This window comes from Ictalurus punctatus, chromosome 9, assembly GCF_001660625.3.
Source record: "Ictalurus punctatus breed USDA103 chromosome 9, Coco_2.0, whole genome shotgun sequence".
Lineage (NCBI taxonomy): Eukaryota > Metazoa > Chordata > Actinopteri > Siluriformes > Ictaluridae > Ictalurus > Ictalurus punctatus.
Window position 1 is genome coordinate 16827944 of NC_030424.2, and position 14513 is coordinate 16842456.

General features: G+C 36.5%; 1 protein-coding gene across 1 annotated transcript; it reads left to right on the forward strand.

Moving 5' to 3' along the window:
* Positions 1-1587: 1587 nt before the first annotated feature.
* LOC108270105 (transmembrane protein 87A) lies at positions 1588-13381 on the forward strand. The gene is made up of 20 exons (XM_017476446.3): positions 1588-2035; positions 3792-3849; positions 4036-4136; positions 5056-5172; positions 5301-5345; positions 5600-5647; positions 5807-5960; positions 6072-6133; positions 6379-6562; positions 6649-6748; positions 7388-7481; positions 7592-7663; positions 9023-9131; positions 9223-9281; positions 9377-9480; positions 9689-9762; positions 10574-10638; positions 11413-11474; positions 12098-12128; positions 12270-13381. The coding sequence occupies exons 1-20, from the start codon at positions 1931-1933 to the stop codon at positions 12309-12311; spliced, it is 1686 nt and encodes a 561-aa protein (XP_017331935.1). The 5' UTR covers positions 1588-1930; the 3' UTR covers positions 12312-13381.
* The last annotated feature ends 1132 nt before the right edge of the window (positions 13382-14513 follow it).

Genomic DNA, 14513 nt, shown 5'->3' on the forward strand with positions numbered 1-14513 from the left:
ATATATATATATATATATATATATATATATATATATATATATATATATATAAGAACATAAAAGTGATTTTTACAAATTACAGATAATTTACGAATACAAAAACATATATATATATATAAATATATATATATAAATATATATATGTCCATCCGTTTTCTGTATCACTTATCCTTACTGGGTCGTGGGGAGCCTGGAGCCTTTAACGGGGAGAATCGGGCACAAGGCGGGGGACACCATGGACAGGGTGCCAATCCATCACAGGGCACAATCATACACAGATTCACACACCCATTCATACATCTCTCAAACAATTTAGAGATGCCAGTCAACCTACAATGCATGTCTTTGGACTGGGGAAGGAAACCAGAGTACTCGGAGGAAACCCCCAATGCACAGGGAGAACATGCAAATTCCACAAACATAGGGCTGTGGCAGGAATCAAAAACCAGTATATGTATGTATGTATGCATATATGTGTGTGTGTGTGTGTGTGTGTGTGTGTGTGTGTGTGTGTGTGTGTGTGTGTGTCTGTATACACACAGTATTAGGCACATGCAAAGAAATGCTGTAGAGAAAACATGTCTTCAAAAATAATGAAATTAAATGTTTCTATACATTTTTTAAAAAATACTATAAAAAGCAGTAAACAGTAATAAATGAAAGAAAGTAAATATTTGGTGTGGCGATCCTTTACTTAAAAAACAATAGTAGTCTCAAGTACAATTAGTGTAGTTTTATAAGGAAATGAGCTGTAAGTTTTATTGAGTATTTTGCAAAAAAAGACAAGGTTCTTCTGGAGACATTAACTGTCGCACTTGCTTCTTATTTATGCAGCAAAACCCAGAAGGCTTCATTATGTTTTTTTCTGAAAAGTGGTATCTTATGTAATATGCTGCTTTCTTTACTGCCATTTTTCTGTAACATTTAATTTTGGGCTGAAAAACTAATGTTTGGGAATCTGTAATCTGTTTTTGTACTGACTAGAAAATGTAGAAAGCATAAAATAAAAATGTATAATCATAAGTTTGTACTAAAATAAATTGGATGCCTAAGACTTTTGCACAGTACTGTACACACACACACACACACACACACACACACACACACATAATGTATGTATATATATATATATATATATATATATATATATATATATATATATATATATATACACACACACACAGATATATTGGTATGCGTATATAACCGTGTATATACTGTATATAACTAATGATACCTATCAACTGTTAATAATAATTATAATAACAATAATAATGTTGTGCTAGTTATTACTATTTTACACCCCCCACTTTTAACTTTCTTTCCTTTTGATATCAGTTTTGTTTAAAATGTTCCCTGCACTGGTTCAGTTTACTTAAACATCTGTGTAATCTGCACAGTACTGTAACAAATGGGTTCTACTGTATATCGTGTGGTTTTTAAGAGAGAGTTTGTGCTAAAATAAAATACCTGGCTGCTTTCTTCCAGTGTGTTCCAAATTGCCGTTACGCGTTTATTAAATATTCATGACGCAATACCCCGCCCACACACCAGCCCGCGCCCCGACCACCCGCCCACGCCACCCGGAAATGCTCCAGGTGTTATGCGACATTCAACCGCGCCGATGTAACTTGTGTTTTCAAAACGCAACGATATCTTGACTACTTATAAATTAGTGAACATTTTAACCAGTTTTATTATTGATTATAGTGTAAAAAAAAAAAAAAAAAAAACCTATTACTGCATATATCGCATATTTTTCATAATCTTATTTTTGTTTTCTCATATCTCCACACCTGTTCTCTTGAATTCTGCCCGGCAAACGCGTTGCTCTGCTGAACGGTGATTGGTTGATTCAGTGTAAACACACGTGAAGGCGACTGATTCGCGCTGTTCTCGTGGGGAGTAGAGTTGTACAAGCTTTGTGAAAATGGCAGGTGTTTCTGCGTTTCTTTCGTTGTGTTTGTTTTTATCATCGCTACGCCGTACATTCGGGGCGGAAATCTCTTTGTGGAGTATACAACTCGACGATGTGGTAAGTGTCACGATACGATATACACAGGAGGAGAGACGTGACAGGTTCATAGCTGGACACTTCGTTATGACAGCTGGTTAAGCAAGGTCCTTGAGCTAACAATGCTAACAACTAGGGTTTTCAGTGAATGTAATATTTCTGATGTTTAAAGGTTTATACACAGCTGCAGTGTAATGCGGGGCGACTTGTATAGATTTATTAGGCTTTTCAAATCAGTTAAACACATTAGTTAAAAATCAACACAATATTAGAGCTGTAAACTCTGAACAATTTCAAAGAGCTGTTTTAACTACACTGAAGTCTGAATTAACGCTGATGAACTGGAAGAAACCAAGTCTGCTTGTAGCAGTCGACACCTATGCTCTTCCTAGAGATCTACCTTCATCCAGGTTCCATCTCCAACCAAAATCTAACACACCCGTTTTAGTTGATCAAGATCATCTTAAAGCAATGATTAGATGATCAGGTGGGCAGGATCATGGTTTGAGCTAAAGTCTTCAGGAAGGTACAGGGTTGGTGACCACTGTGTAGGACTAAAAACATACAGCCCATTCAGCTAACTGAGAAACTCGAATAGAGTGACCGAAACCGCAGAATATTTCATAACACAACCCCAAGCTTAAAGCTAGCTAGTAGTGGAAACAACGACTCCATCAAGACACAGTAAATCATTTCATCAGTTCCTCAGACCCATATGCAAATTGCTTTCAAAAGCCACGTCATCATCATAACTATAGAGCTGCTACACTGCAAAAGCTGTAGAATTTTAATGCAGTGGGAAATGCTATTTTGAGTTTTGTTTGGTTGCTGATTTTATTGACCTTTGGGATGCTGACACAGGCAGTCAATCCTGTATATATAAATGCAGGCAAAAAAAGAAAATGACTGATTAACTAGTGTCTTTTCATGGTCTGTGTACACATTTAACTTCAGGAAGCAATATGCTAATGCATTTTGTCTCAGCACTGCCCTGTACAGGACTCTACACATAATGGTCTATATAGTAAATGCCAAAATTGAGTGAGGGACTTATTTCAAACACTACTTAAAGATTAAGTAATGATATATATGTGTGTGTATAAATATAATATAATGTAATATAATATAATATGCACAATGTTTCTCATGCCACTTAAATAAATCCACATGTACAAACTTGATTTATATCAGCATGCATGTCTGGGAATACATTCCGGCTTCTGGGAAGTTTAGCAGCCTTAAACTGCATGGCACTTTAAAGAGAGAGAATGAAGTAAACACAATAAATGATGTGAAAGTTAACAGTGTGAAGAGTCTTTCGTGCTAGAGGGTGACATGCAGTGTAGTTCCTCTATAACTTTTGATCATGGGTTCATTCATGAATTAGTTTCTGGTTTAAATCCAGGTTTAAACTGCACATCCCTGCATACTGGAAGGGTTCTGATAAATACTCTTAAACCAGGCTGTGTATTCAAGTATTTCTGCAGTAGGATGAATTAAGGACATCTCACATAGTCCTACCAGTTTGTCAACTTGTCTCTCGTTATTAAAGTGACTCATGTTTGAATGTACACTAGTTCACAAAAGACCTGTGCAAGCTTCTCACATTCTGCACTGTAGCGATTGGCCAAAACCACAAAACAAAAGAATTTTCTGTTAAAGGCTATTTTAGATCAGAAAATGCCATGGAACTTTTTATACATAACATCGTGTCAGACCTATTGTGTTCATAATCATAGTGCTCCATAAACGTAGTCTCATATTTTTTGTTTTTCAGCAAAATGAAGTCGTTTTTCGTAAGACTTTGTATTCCAACTCTACCATCTTCATGAAATGTAAGTGCTAGCGAAGTTGGCCATTTTGGAAGATAATGTTTTCTCAACAGAATGATTCTAAACTTCCCTGTTTAATGCTGTTTTACTTAGTCTATGAAGATCAGGTCTTTGAATTGTTGTAAAACAAGTATTAGTAACAATAATGTGGTGAATATTTCTAATAGTCTCTTTTCCTTTTTTATACAGTTCAGGGAGATTTGGCAGCATGTGAACAGAAAAAAATGGCGTTTAATGTTAGTTGGTATCTTCGTTCATCTATCTGTTACAATGAAGTATTCAGCACCCCTGTGAGTATGAGAACAGTGCACTTAAAGTTACAAGCTATCGAAAACTAAAGCTCTAGACTAAACTATAGATTATTTACTAGACTAATTTACTTCACCAGACTCTGTTTTAGTGAAATCTATGTCACTTTTTACATGTACGAGTTGTGCCAAATTGTGTAAAGAAATTTTAGTATATGAGTGCCATATTTCCTGAAATTGCAGACACGGGGTCATGGGGAATGGCAGCAATCAACATTCTCTATAATGTTGTCTCGAGCTCTAGTTTCTGAGTCTGAATTATATATGTATTCCTTGTCCTTTGTTTTTAAACATGCCAATGTGGCCTGTAGATTTCTTATTGAGTATTAAAATTAAATGTTGATAACCCTTGTGTAATGGTAAGAAAAATTCACATTGAAGTTCCTCCACTTTCTTGGCTCCTGTCCTCACACTATGTAGAATAGGCTGTAGTTATTGAGTGTAAAAAGTGCCTGACATTGCATTGTATTGTGTTGTATTGTATTGTATGCTCATATTTCATTTAGTACATGTTCTGGGTAGGAACTAAGAATGGAGATTTTCATGATTTCTTACAATAGGAAAAGAAAAATAGCAAAGGGAATGTTCATAACCTCAAAGCTCAATCCCTTAAACGAAAACCTTTAACTCTAAAAGATGTCACACAGGGTGGCAAAGCTCTGAATGATCATTTATGAGAGTACTCTTCTATAAAAACAGGGTGTGTTTGTGTGAAACTGTTTGGGTGTTTAATGACTCATTGTTTGTTTATGTTATAAAATATAATCAGTAGACTTTGGGGAGAGCTGTCAGTGTGAATTGTGAAAAGTCAGACAGGTAACATGAAGGAATACAAGGAACTAAAGGTAAAGGAAATTGGTCCTGACATGTTGACTGTAGCTCTGAAGCTCGCTCCCTGTAGGACACTGCAGCAGAGGCCATGTTTGGTTGGGATCACAGGCTAAAGGAGGACTGGAGTGGCTTCTATAGCCAAGGCTACGTCTACTATGAAAGCTGTTCAGCTCTCTTCACCCCTAAGGTCTGTGTGTAGAAGCTCATAATCTGCCTCATACCTACAAAAAATGAATTCATTTTTAAAAAAATAATATGTAACTGTTTGTTTTTTTTGACTGTATTATATTTACAGTGTTATGTATTGTATTGCAGATTTATTATAAAGAATTTCAGCCGTTTCTGTCTCTCAGTCCCCAAGTAAGTTCCTTTTATTCAGCAACATTTTTGCCTAGATTTAGGACATTTTATTTATTGACTGCATTTTTGTAGTGATTTCTTTTTGGTAAAATGTAGATAAAGTATATAAAGATATAATAGATACATGTAGATTGAATTCACAAGACATTTATGATGGGCAACAGTCTACCAGTCATTTTTATACTATCAACAGGTATATGTCCTGAGAGAGGAAAGTAGTTTGGCCTAACCTAACCTCTACCTATTACTTACAGGAGGGCAAGAGTATAAACCGAACCAGACATGTATGGGAAGATATACCGGTGAGATCTTTCTCACTTATACTTCACTCAAACCCTTTCATGCAATTTCTGCAGAACATGTCAGACATTTGATCAAGCTGAAGGTGTATACAATTCGCACAGTGTCTGTATGTAAATACCAAGGAGGGCTATATTTTGTGTTCTGTTTTTGTGTTACAGTACATTAATGCGGTTGCCAAGTCATGGTCAGAGAGTCCCTACATGTTTATTGTGAAGTTTGAAACATTACAAAAACCAGAAGCCAGTAGAGGGCGCAGAGAGACAGAGGATGGGGATGCAATCGGTGATCCAAAGGACCATTTATCAATTACAAGTAAAGTACATTTTAAACCTTTTTATAGTAACTCCTCTTAGCTTGCTAACAGTAACGGGTAAATGCATATCTGAAAAAGAAGCCTATGTGTTTGGGTGTGCATGTTTACAGTGATAGTAGAAATGAAAGGTTCTCATGACTACTCCTCACCTGCTGACTGGCCTCTAATGATGGTGAGTACATTCTGTCTTGAATTATGGAGTGTTGAATCATTTGAGACAGACACGAGGCCTTAATTAGGTTGCAACATCCCTCTTTTTCCACACAATTCCTATCACAGACGTTATATAGGCAATAAATATTTTTAAAGTGTTAATGTAATTATTTGTGGCAAGGCATAGCTAAAATAAAACTCCCAGGAGACTGTCAGTGAGGCCACGTAGCTGGTACTGAAGTTGTGTTCTCTGTGTTCTCACAGTTCTTCATGAGTATGTGCATTGTGTATGTGCTGTTCGGAGCTCTGTGGCTCCTCTGGCTAGCCTGTTATTGGCGCGACCTACTCAGGATACAGTTTTGGATCGGTGCTGTAATCGTCCTGGGCATGCTGGAGAAGGCTTTGTTTTACTCTGAGTACCAAAGCATCAGATACCACGGAACTTACAGTTAGTGGTGTGACATCATCTGGCTTTATCCACTACCTTGCCATTTAGTGGTAATTTGATAGATTTGTCCGTCTCTTCATTTTCAGACCAGAGTGCTTTTATCTTTGCTGAACTGCTGTCTGCACTAAAAAGGTCCCTAGCTCGGATCCTCTTGATCATAGTCAGTTTGGGCTATGGCATTGTGATGTGAGTATAACCAAAGTCTTTCTTCTAAAGTCTACCCGTTTGTTGACACTCCCAGACAGTTATTTTCAGTCATACAAGCCCAGGATCCTATCTACTTGAATAGTGCGAGATCCATATACAAGAAACGGATTGACAAGATGACCTTTTAAATACGGATTTGCCTAAAAAAAAAACAACAACAAAATGTTGCTCTGGTTACTGTGCATGCACATTTCTTCATAACTAACAGAGCCAAACATTTTATATCTGTGCATGTGGCAGTGTAAGAATTTGATAGGCCAGATGAATTTCTGTGCATGTCTTAAACAACAAGGTGATTGGCTCTTTTAACATAATACAACCCCAATCTTGAGTGTAACACAGTGCTCTTTTCATATTTTATACAATGGGATGTCTCTATTCGTACCATGTCTGGTATAACCCACACAACAGGCTGCTTTTTTATTGTGGTTTTAGTACACAGGTTTAGCTTCATGAGGGAGCACTCCCCAAAGCTGCATTTTGTCATTGTAACACAATACAACCTTGACAGTTAGCATGTAGGACTTTTGACTTCTTGAAAATGTTTGTTCTATGTTCCTACGTGTGAATAAAAGTCATAACAGCTGCGTTTGAACATTTCCTTTGTTGTTGGCTCAGACCCAGGCTAGGGACTACAGTACCCAGGCTAGTGGCTGTAGGGCTGCTTTATCTGATCTTTTCATCTGTGGAGGGCATCCTCAGGGTTAAAGGGGTGAGTGGCCTGACTTTGCATATAGATCCATTTCATAGATAAAGTGTGTTTAAATTTTCATAGAACTTATTCATGTAGGGAATATGTTTCTCTTGTTGCTGTGTTTACAGGGTTTCTATGGTACAGTGGCTCTTATTGCCAGTCTCAGTCTCTCTCTCACCGATTCCTGTGTCATATGGTGGATATCCTTTTTATGAGAGAAGTCCTGTCTTGATCAGTCCACACACTACAAACAAACATTTCATCATATATGTCATCAGTGTAGAGACAATAACTCTTATTTTGAACGCATTACACAATAACTGCATAAGGTTACAGGCAGGGTGTAAGTGGGGAACCCTGAATAACGTAGGGAACCCATGGAGTAGGCGGGAGCCCATTGCAAGTCCTTCTCCAAGAGTCCATGTTCTAGCCTCATACAAAATGTAGTTTAAATGTTTTGAATTTCAGTATGTTAACTATTGAGGCCTTTCTCAAAAGTCAGTACTAACTCTCATCACATGTTTGGTCAGTCACGTGGCAAGTGTTGGTCATATTTTTAATAATTTGCTATTGGTAAACTATCAGTTTAATTGGCCTTTTTTTTTTTTTTTTTTTTTATTCCTCAAATAATTAACATGGGCACTCAATTTCTGGTCTCTGCAGCTAAATTATCAATTTATTCAAATACAACCCCAATTCTGAAAAAGTTGTGACAGTATGGAAAATGCTAACAAAGAGGAGTGATTTGTAAATGTAGTTTGACTTGTAGCCTTCTGGTACTCAGCCCTATAGCCTTCTAGTACTAAACGTGGCCAAGAACTGCTTTTCGTTGGAAGAGGTAGATTGATTGACATTGCACAGTAACCACAGACGTTTCCCCATACCATAATGAATTATAAAATTTACTAGACACTAACTAGACAATAAATTAAATTACTTTTAAACATGTGATAATTTTGCAATATAGCAGGAGTTTTGCATATTGCCATGCCAACATACAGACTGACTGACAGCTTATAGTAAATGTAGTAATGGTTTTAGCGTAATAAACTATTGCTAAAATTGGAATTTTATATAGCAAACACAGACAAGCGGATTGAGACAAACAGTTGGTGGTCACAGTGCTGTTATACTAAATATCAGCACACTTGACATGCTGCTTGTCCAATCAGATTAATGGACCGGAGCTAACTTTTAGTAATGTGATGTAATGTGAACTATTTTTCAACCCAGTCACTAAATCTGGCTCCAAAGAGGCTAGAATCAGCAGTTTGTTTACCCCTGTTAAAAGTCTGTGCACATACACAGAAGTGTGGACAGCCAATCATATTGACGCCTTTAAGATTCTGAAGTTAGTAGACAAAAAAAAAGTGTGCAGTTCATATCAGTCATTTTTTGGTATAGCATTACAGGCTGAGGTTATGCTGCTTTTAGTTGATTTTCGGATTTGAAATCTGTTCTCCATTTTTGTGTTTGTTTCTTCTTATGTGTTCTCTAATTCTAAATTTCTGTCTGTTTGGCCTATGAGAATGTAATTGCCCTTAACTAGTGAATCGCACGTTTTTATCAGCCTGTCTCAAACGACTCGGCTCCTGAAGCTGCGCAGAAATGTGGTGAAGCTCTCATTATACCAGCACTTCACCAACACACTCATCTTCTCTGTGCTAGGTGAGGTAGATTTCTGTGTGTGCGTGTAAGTGAGCCAGTATGAGACATACTGTACATTATACTCTGTGTTCTGTGTATATATTATGTGCAGCATCAATCATATTCATCATATGGACATCCAGACAATTCAAGTTTGTGGACTGTCAATCAGTGAGTAGCACATTTACTTGGCTTTGATATTATGAGAAACAGTGTTGTGTCTTTCTGTTTGAAGTTCTGAATGTGGCGTGTTTTTGTTTTGTCAGGGCTGGAGAGACATGTGGCTGGATGATGCTTTCTGGAGGCTGCTCTTCTCCACCATCCTGCTGGTCATCATGGTGCTGCTACGACCCTCTGCCAATAGTCAAAGGTTAGAAGAATGTATTGAATGTGACAGATATAGAAAGTACTGCAACAGCAAAGGATTTCAAATGATAAAAGCATCACAACTTGTAGGCCAGAGCCAGTGCAGAGTTGGATGTCTGTGCAGTAAATAATATGGCTGAAGCCTCTGTCTGTCTGAAAGACGGCATGATTGTATGTGTGTTTTTAAATAAATAAGAATTTCCTCTATTTAGATTTTCTCACTCTCCACTCATTGATGAAGATGGTGAGGAAGACGCAAAGGAGCCTATGCTAAATGAAGCCTTCGGTAAGGTCATTATATTACTAAAGATCTTTAATCAACCACAGAAACAACAAAATAAAATAAAAATAAATTTACATCCACGATGAGCTGAACAGGAATCTGAGTCTACAGTGGGTACAGGCTCACGGAAAACTGGACAGGTGAAGATTGCAAGAAGACCAGGTAGAATTTTTCAAAAGCGTACCTGTGCACAATGTAGTCTCAGGTTCCTGTTCTTGGCTTTGTGTATAGGAGTAAAACCTGATCTGGTATTTTGCTGTTGTAGCCCATTCACCTCAAGGTTCAATGTTTTGTGCATACTGAGATGCTTTTCTGCTACCAAGAGCAGTTTTTTGAGTTTCCATAACCCTCCAGTCACCTCAAATCAGTCTGGATATTCTCCCCTGACCTCTCCCATTAACAAGGTGTTTACACCCACAAAACGAACCTGTTAATGGGTGTTTTTTTTTTGTTTTGTCACACCATTCTGTGTAAGCTCTGTAGACTGTGTGAAAATTCCAGGAGGTTTTTGAAATATTCAAACCTGCCTATCTGGTAACAACAAACATGCCATGGTCAAAGTCACTGAGGTCACATTTGTCCCCATTCTTATATTTGATAAAAATCTAAAATTGACTGAGGTTTCAAATCAGTCATGACACATAGCTTTTATTTTTCCCATTTGCAATAAAACAGTTACTGTTAAACATGTGTTTATTGCTGTTGCATTAAAAGGTGTGCAAAGTAAACAGTGCTGCATTTAAATTAGGTGAATATATTCTTTGGAAACCTGGTTCATTTTAATCTTGTTGCATCTATTGTTACAACATTTCAGAGGGAATGAAAATGAGAGGAGCCAAGTCTGAGGCAAACAGCAGTCAGAAACTCTTTAGCAAAGAGGTGAGAATGACATTTAATCTGAATATCAGTTTGATTGGTTGTACATCCTATAATCAGTATATTGTTTCTAAAAACCCTGGCAGGGAAATGTTCAGTCAGTACGTTAACATGGACAACAATAATCCGATATTAACCTGATTAAGACAATACTCTGATTAAGAAACTACCATGTAAACAGCGATTTTTGATGACCTTAATCCAACTAAAGGCATACTCGAAGTAAACACAAATCGAATTAAGACATGTGGAGTATTCCTGTTTTAGTCACATTATCGATGTGCATTATAGACATGTACACACCTTAATCGGTGTAAATGCTAATAGACGGCTTCAAGCAGTCGTCTATTAGCACATATAGGATGACAAATAATTAACTGCACTTGAAGCATTCGTAAAAATTAAAAATAAAACACACAAAACTGTATAAGGTACCATAAAGAAGACGAACTGTATGTTGATGCATGAAATTCTGGAGGGAACGTCGGACGGCGTGGTGTGGGGACGTAATGACGTGTGCCGTTAATCAATCTATGTTCTATAACATGTAAAACTCGTACATGAAAGGAACAGTCCAAAAGCAACTCATGTAAACACCTTAATCAGAATATTTTCTTATTCAGAATAAGGTCAATAATTAGATTATTGCTGTCCATGTAAATGTAGTCAGTGTGAGCAAATGACTAAAATATCTTTTCATGTTTGAATGGCCTTGGGTGGACCAATCTTTTAGAATAATTAGTGTGTTGCCATTAAGCCCTGATGTGTGTCCTGTAGAACTGCAAAGATGAAGACCTGAAATGGGTGGAAGAGAACATTCCTACAAGTGTTGTTGATGTGTGAGTAGACATCCACAAACAGGGCTTTACCATCTTAAAACAATAAGTAGCAATCTGTAACCAAGATAAAAGTAGAAGAGCAAATAATACAACTGCCAAGTTTGTTAGTTTTCTTCTCTTCTTAGTAAGATTCTATTCAAAAACTTTTTTTTTTTTTTTTTTATCTATCTTCTATAATCTAATCATCTTTATTAGGATGTACATACTGTAGATTGCTTCGAGTTTTCATTGCTTGATTGATTTGGATTTCATTTGGACATGTTTTATTAAGCGTTACAGTAACCTTAATTCCATAATTACCCTGTACTTTGAGTTGTACAGCTTTCTCGCTGCAAAAAATTGCATCTTAGCAAGTAAAAATGTCTTGAATATAGTCAAATTTATCTACTATTTCCTATTATATGATTACAATAAACCAAATATAAGATTATTATTCTATTAATATATTATTCTAGATATATTTGACTATTTTAAGCTTTACATTTTCTTAGTCTTTTGGCAGATCATTTAGATAATTTTAAGCGTTTGTTTGACTGTTCAAGACATTTTTACTTGCCTGCAGCACAGTAGGTGTATTATTGTATATTTATTTTTATGGTGTTGTACATGCCCCTTTTCTACAGAGCTTTTCCCATGATGTTGGATGACGAAGAGGTAGAGTGACCAATGTTTTTCTGTGTCTTGTATTCACGGTTACATTTTTATATGTCGTGAGCTTATGATCAGATATTTTACAGTGGAATCATTGCGCAAAGCATGCTGTGTTGTTTACATCTTCCCTCTTCCTTCTGTCAGGAATTTCTCAAAACCAAGATGGAGAGGTCCAAGATGGAATAGGACCATGGCAAAAGACGCATGATTGTTAGCTAGATAGTTAAGGACTTATATAAAATCACATTTTATATTATATAAGGCCTGTGACTGGAAGCAAATATTTAATATTTTATTTCTATGAGCACAAAAAGTGGAAATGATTCTTGGGCCAGCTCTGGAACTTCAATACATGCATCCCACATATTTAAAGAAGGCATCACAGCCAGTCTAGACATACACTAAGAGTTTAAATGGGATATAATTTGAAAATGTAAGCCTATGAGTGCTATGGTTATGTAGGCTGCTGTTAATAACCACAGAACCCACTGCTATGAAACTGTCCTCATAGTGAAATATTTTGTTTCTCTTTCTCATATTTTACATCACACTGTTGCAACAAAAGTCTGTAACTGCTTAGAAATGACTCTACAAAAGTTTATTAAAATCTGTAGAATTATTTTCATAGTAACTCAGATATGTTTCATACACAGGCAGGAATTACACAAAGATCCTGAAAATAATATAGCACCTTTTAAGACTCCTCAGTTAAGAAGACATTAGCAACACACTCTGCTTACATGTTTATGTGTGAGTTTATATTTTTGGCAAAAATTGCACAACATGCTCACAAATTGCCTTCCTTGTTTAGCTACAATTCAGGTGATTTGAAATAAGAATTTATTATGCCTATTAGTTTTGCATAAAAAACTTATGTATTGATATTTTTTACAAAAGAGAAGAATGTTATTTTATGCTTAAAGTATTTGTCGATATGGACCTTTTTTATTTTATATTTTTACTGGCTTAGCTGCAAACAGGTGACAAATGAAAGGAAAAACCAACATAAGTTGTCTTACTGTTCTTACTGACAGTCTGTACATATCCTCCATTGACATTCTCAGTCACCTGAAGAACAGTGGAAACTCTATTTACTGATGTCTTTTAGATCTAAATGTAGATATCACTGGCTGTAAAAAGCATCTGCACTCATTATTACAGTTTTTCCTTTAGTTTGTCACCCATCTGTAGTCTTGTGTTTACAAATCTCCAGGTGTGATTGAATTATTGAATGATATTAAAAGAGTTCATCTTTTGCCACTGTTTTTCTTGTAATCATTTACTTTTACTCATTTGGTCAAAGGAATTTATAATTGAGGAATAATCCAAAACAAGCGTGCACTCAGCAACCACTATATTAAATATACCTACCGTGTATCTACACTTATTGTCCATTTAAATCAGATGTGCCAGATATAGGTGGTTTTTATTATCTGCAAGTGCAGTGCCCTCCAATAATATTGGCACCCTTGGTAAATATGAGCAAAGAAGACTGTGAAAATTGTCTTTATTGTTTAACCTTTTCATCTTTTGTTAAAAAAAAAATCACAAAATTTCTCCGCTCTCATGGATATCAAACAATTGCAAACACAACACAGGTTTATCAAAAAAAAAATCTTTATGTATGCTTGTAGTGAGAAGAAAAGCATCTCAGAATGCACAAGAAGTCAAACCTTATATCTGGGCTACAACAGCAGAAAACCACTTGTTTTCACTTCTGTCAGCCAAGATCAGCTGAGGCTGCAGTAGGCACAGGTTCACCAAAACTGCATAGTTGAAGACCGGATTCCTGCTGAGGCATTCTGGGGTCAGAATTTGGGTATAAACATCATGAATCCATGGACACATCCTGCCTTGTGTCAACAATCCAGGCTGGTGGAGGTGATGTAATGGTGTGGGAATGTTTTAATGCCACACTTTGGGCCTGTTAATACCAATCTATCATTTCTTGAATGCCACAGCCTATTTCAGTAATGTTGTTGACTATGTGCATCCCTTCATGGTCACAATTTCCCCATTGTCTAATGGCTACTTCCAGCATGATAATGCACCATGTCACAAAGCATAAGTCATCTCAAACTGGTCTCATGAACATGACAATGAGTTCAGTGTTCTTCAATGGCCTTCCCAGTCATTGGCTTTCAATCCAATAGATATATTTTACACAGTGTAACTGGTTTTGGGTCTCTGGGTGGAACGTTTAGAAATAAAAAACAGTAATTAATACAACAAATAAATATGACAGTACACATTTACTTAAATGCGTTATATTTAAATGCTCAGAAAATGCACGTTGCACTGCAAGTGTTCCTGTGCTGCGAAGACGAGCTCTGAACCTCTGCATTGTAAACAGAAATCATCCTGAATGAGGAACGAGAAATTTAACCC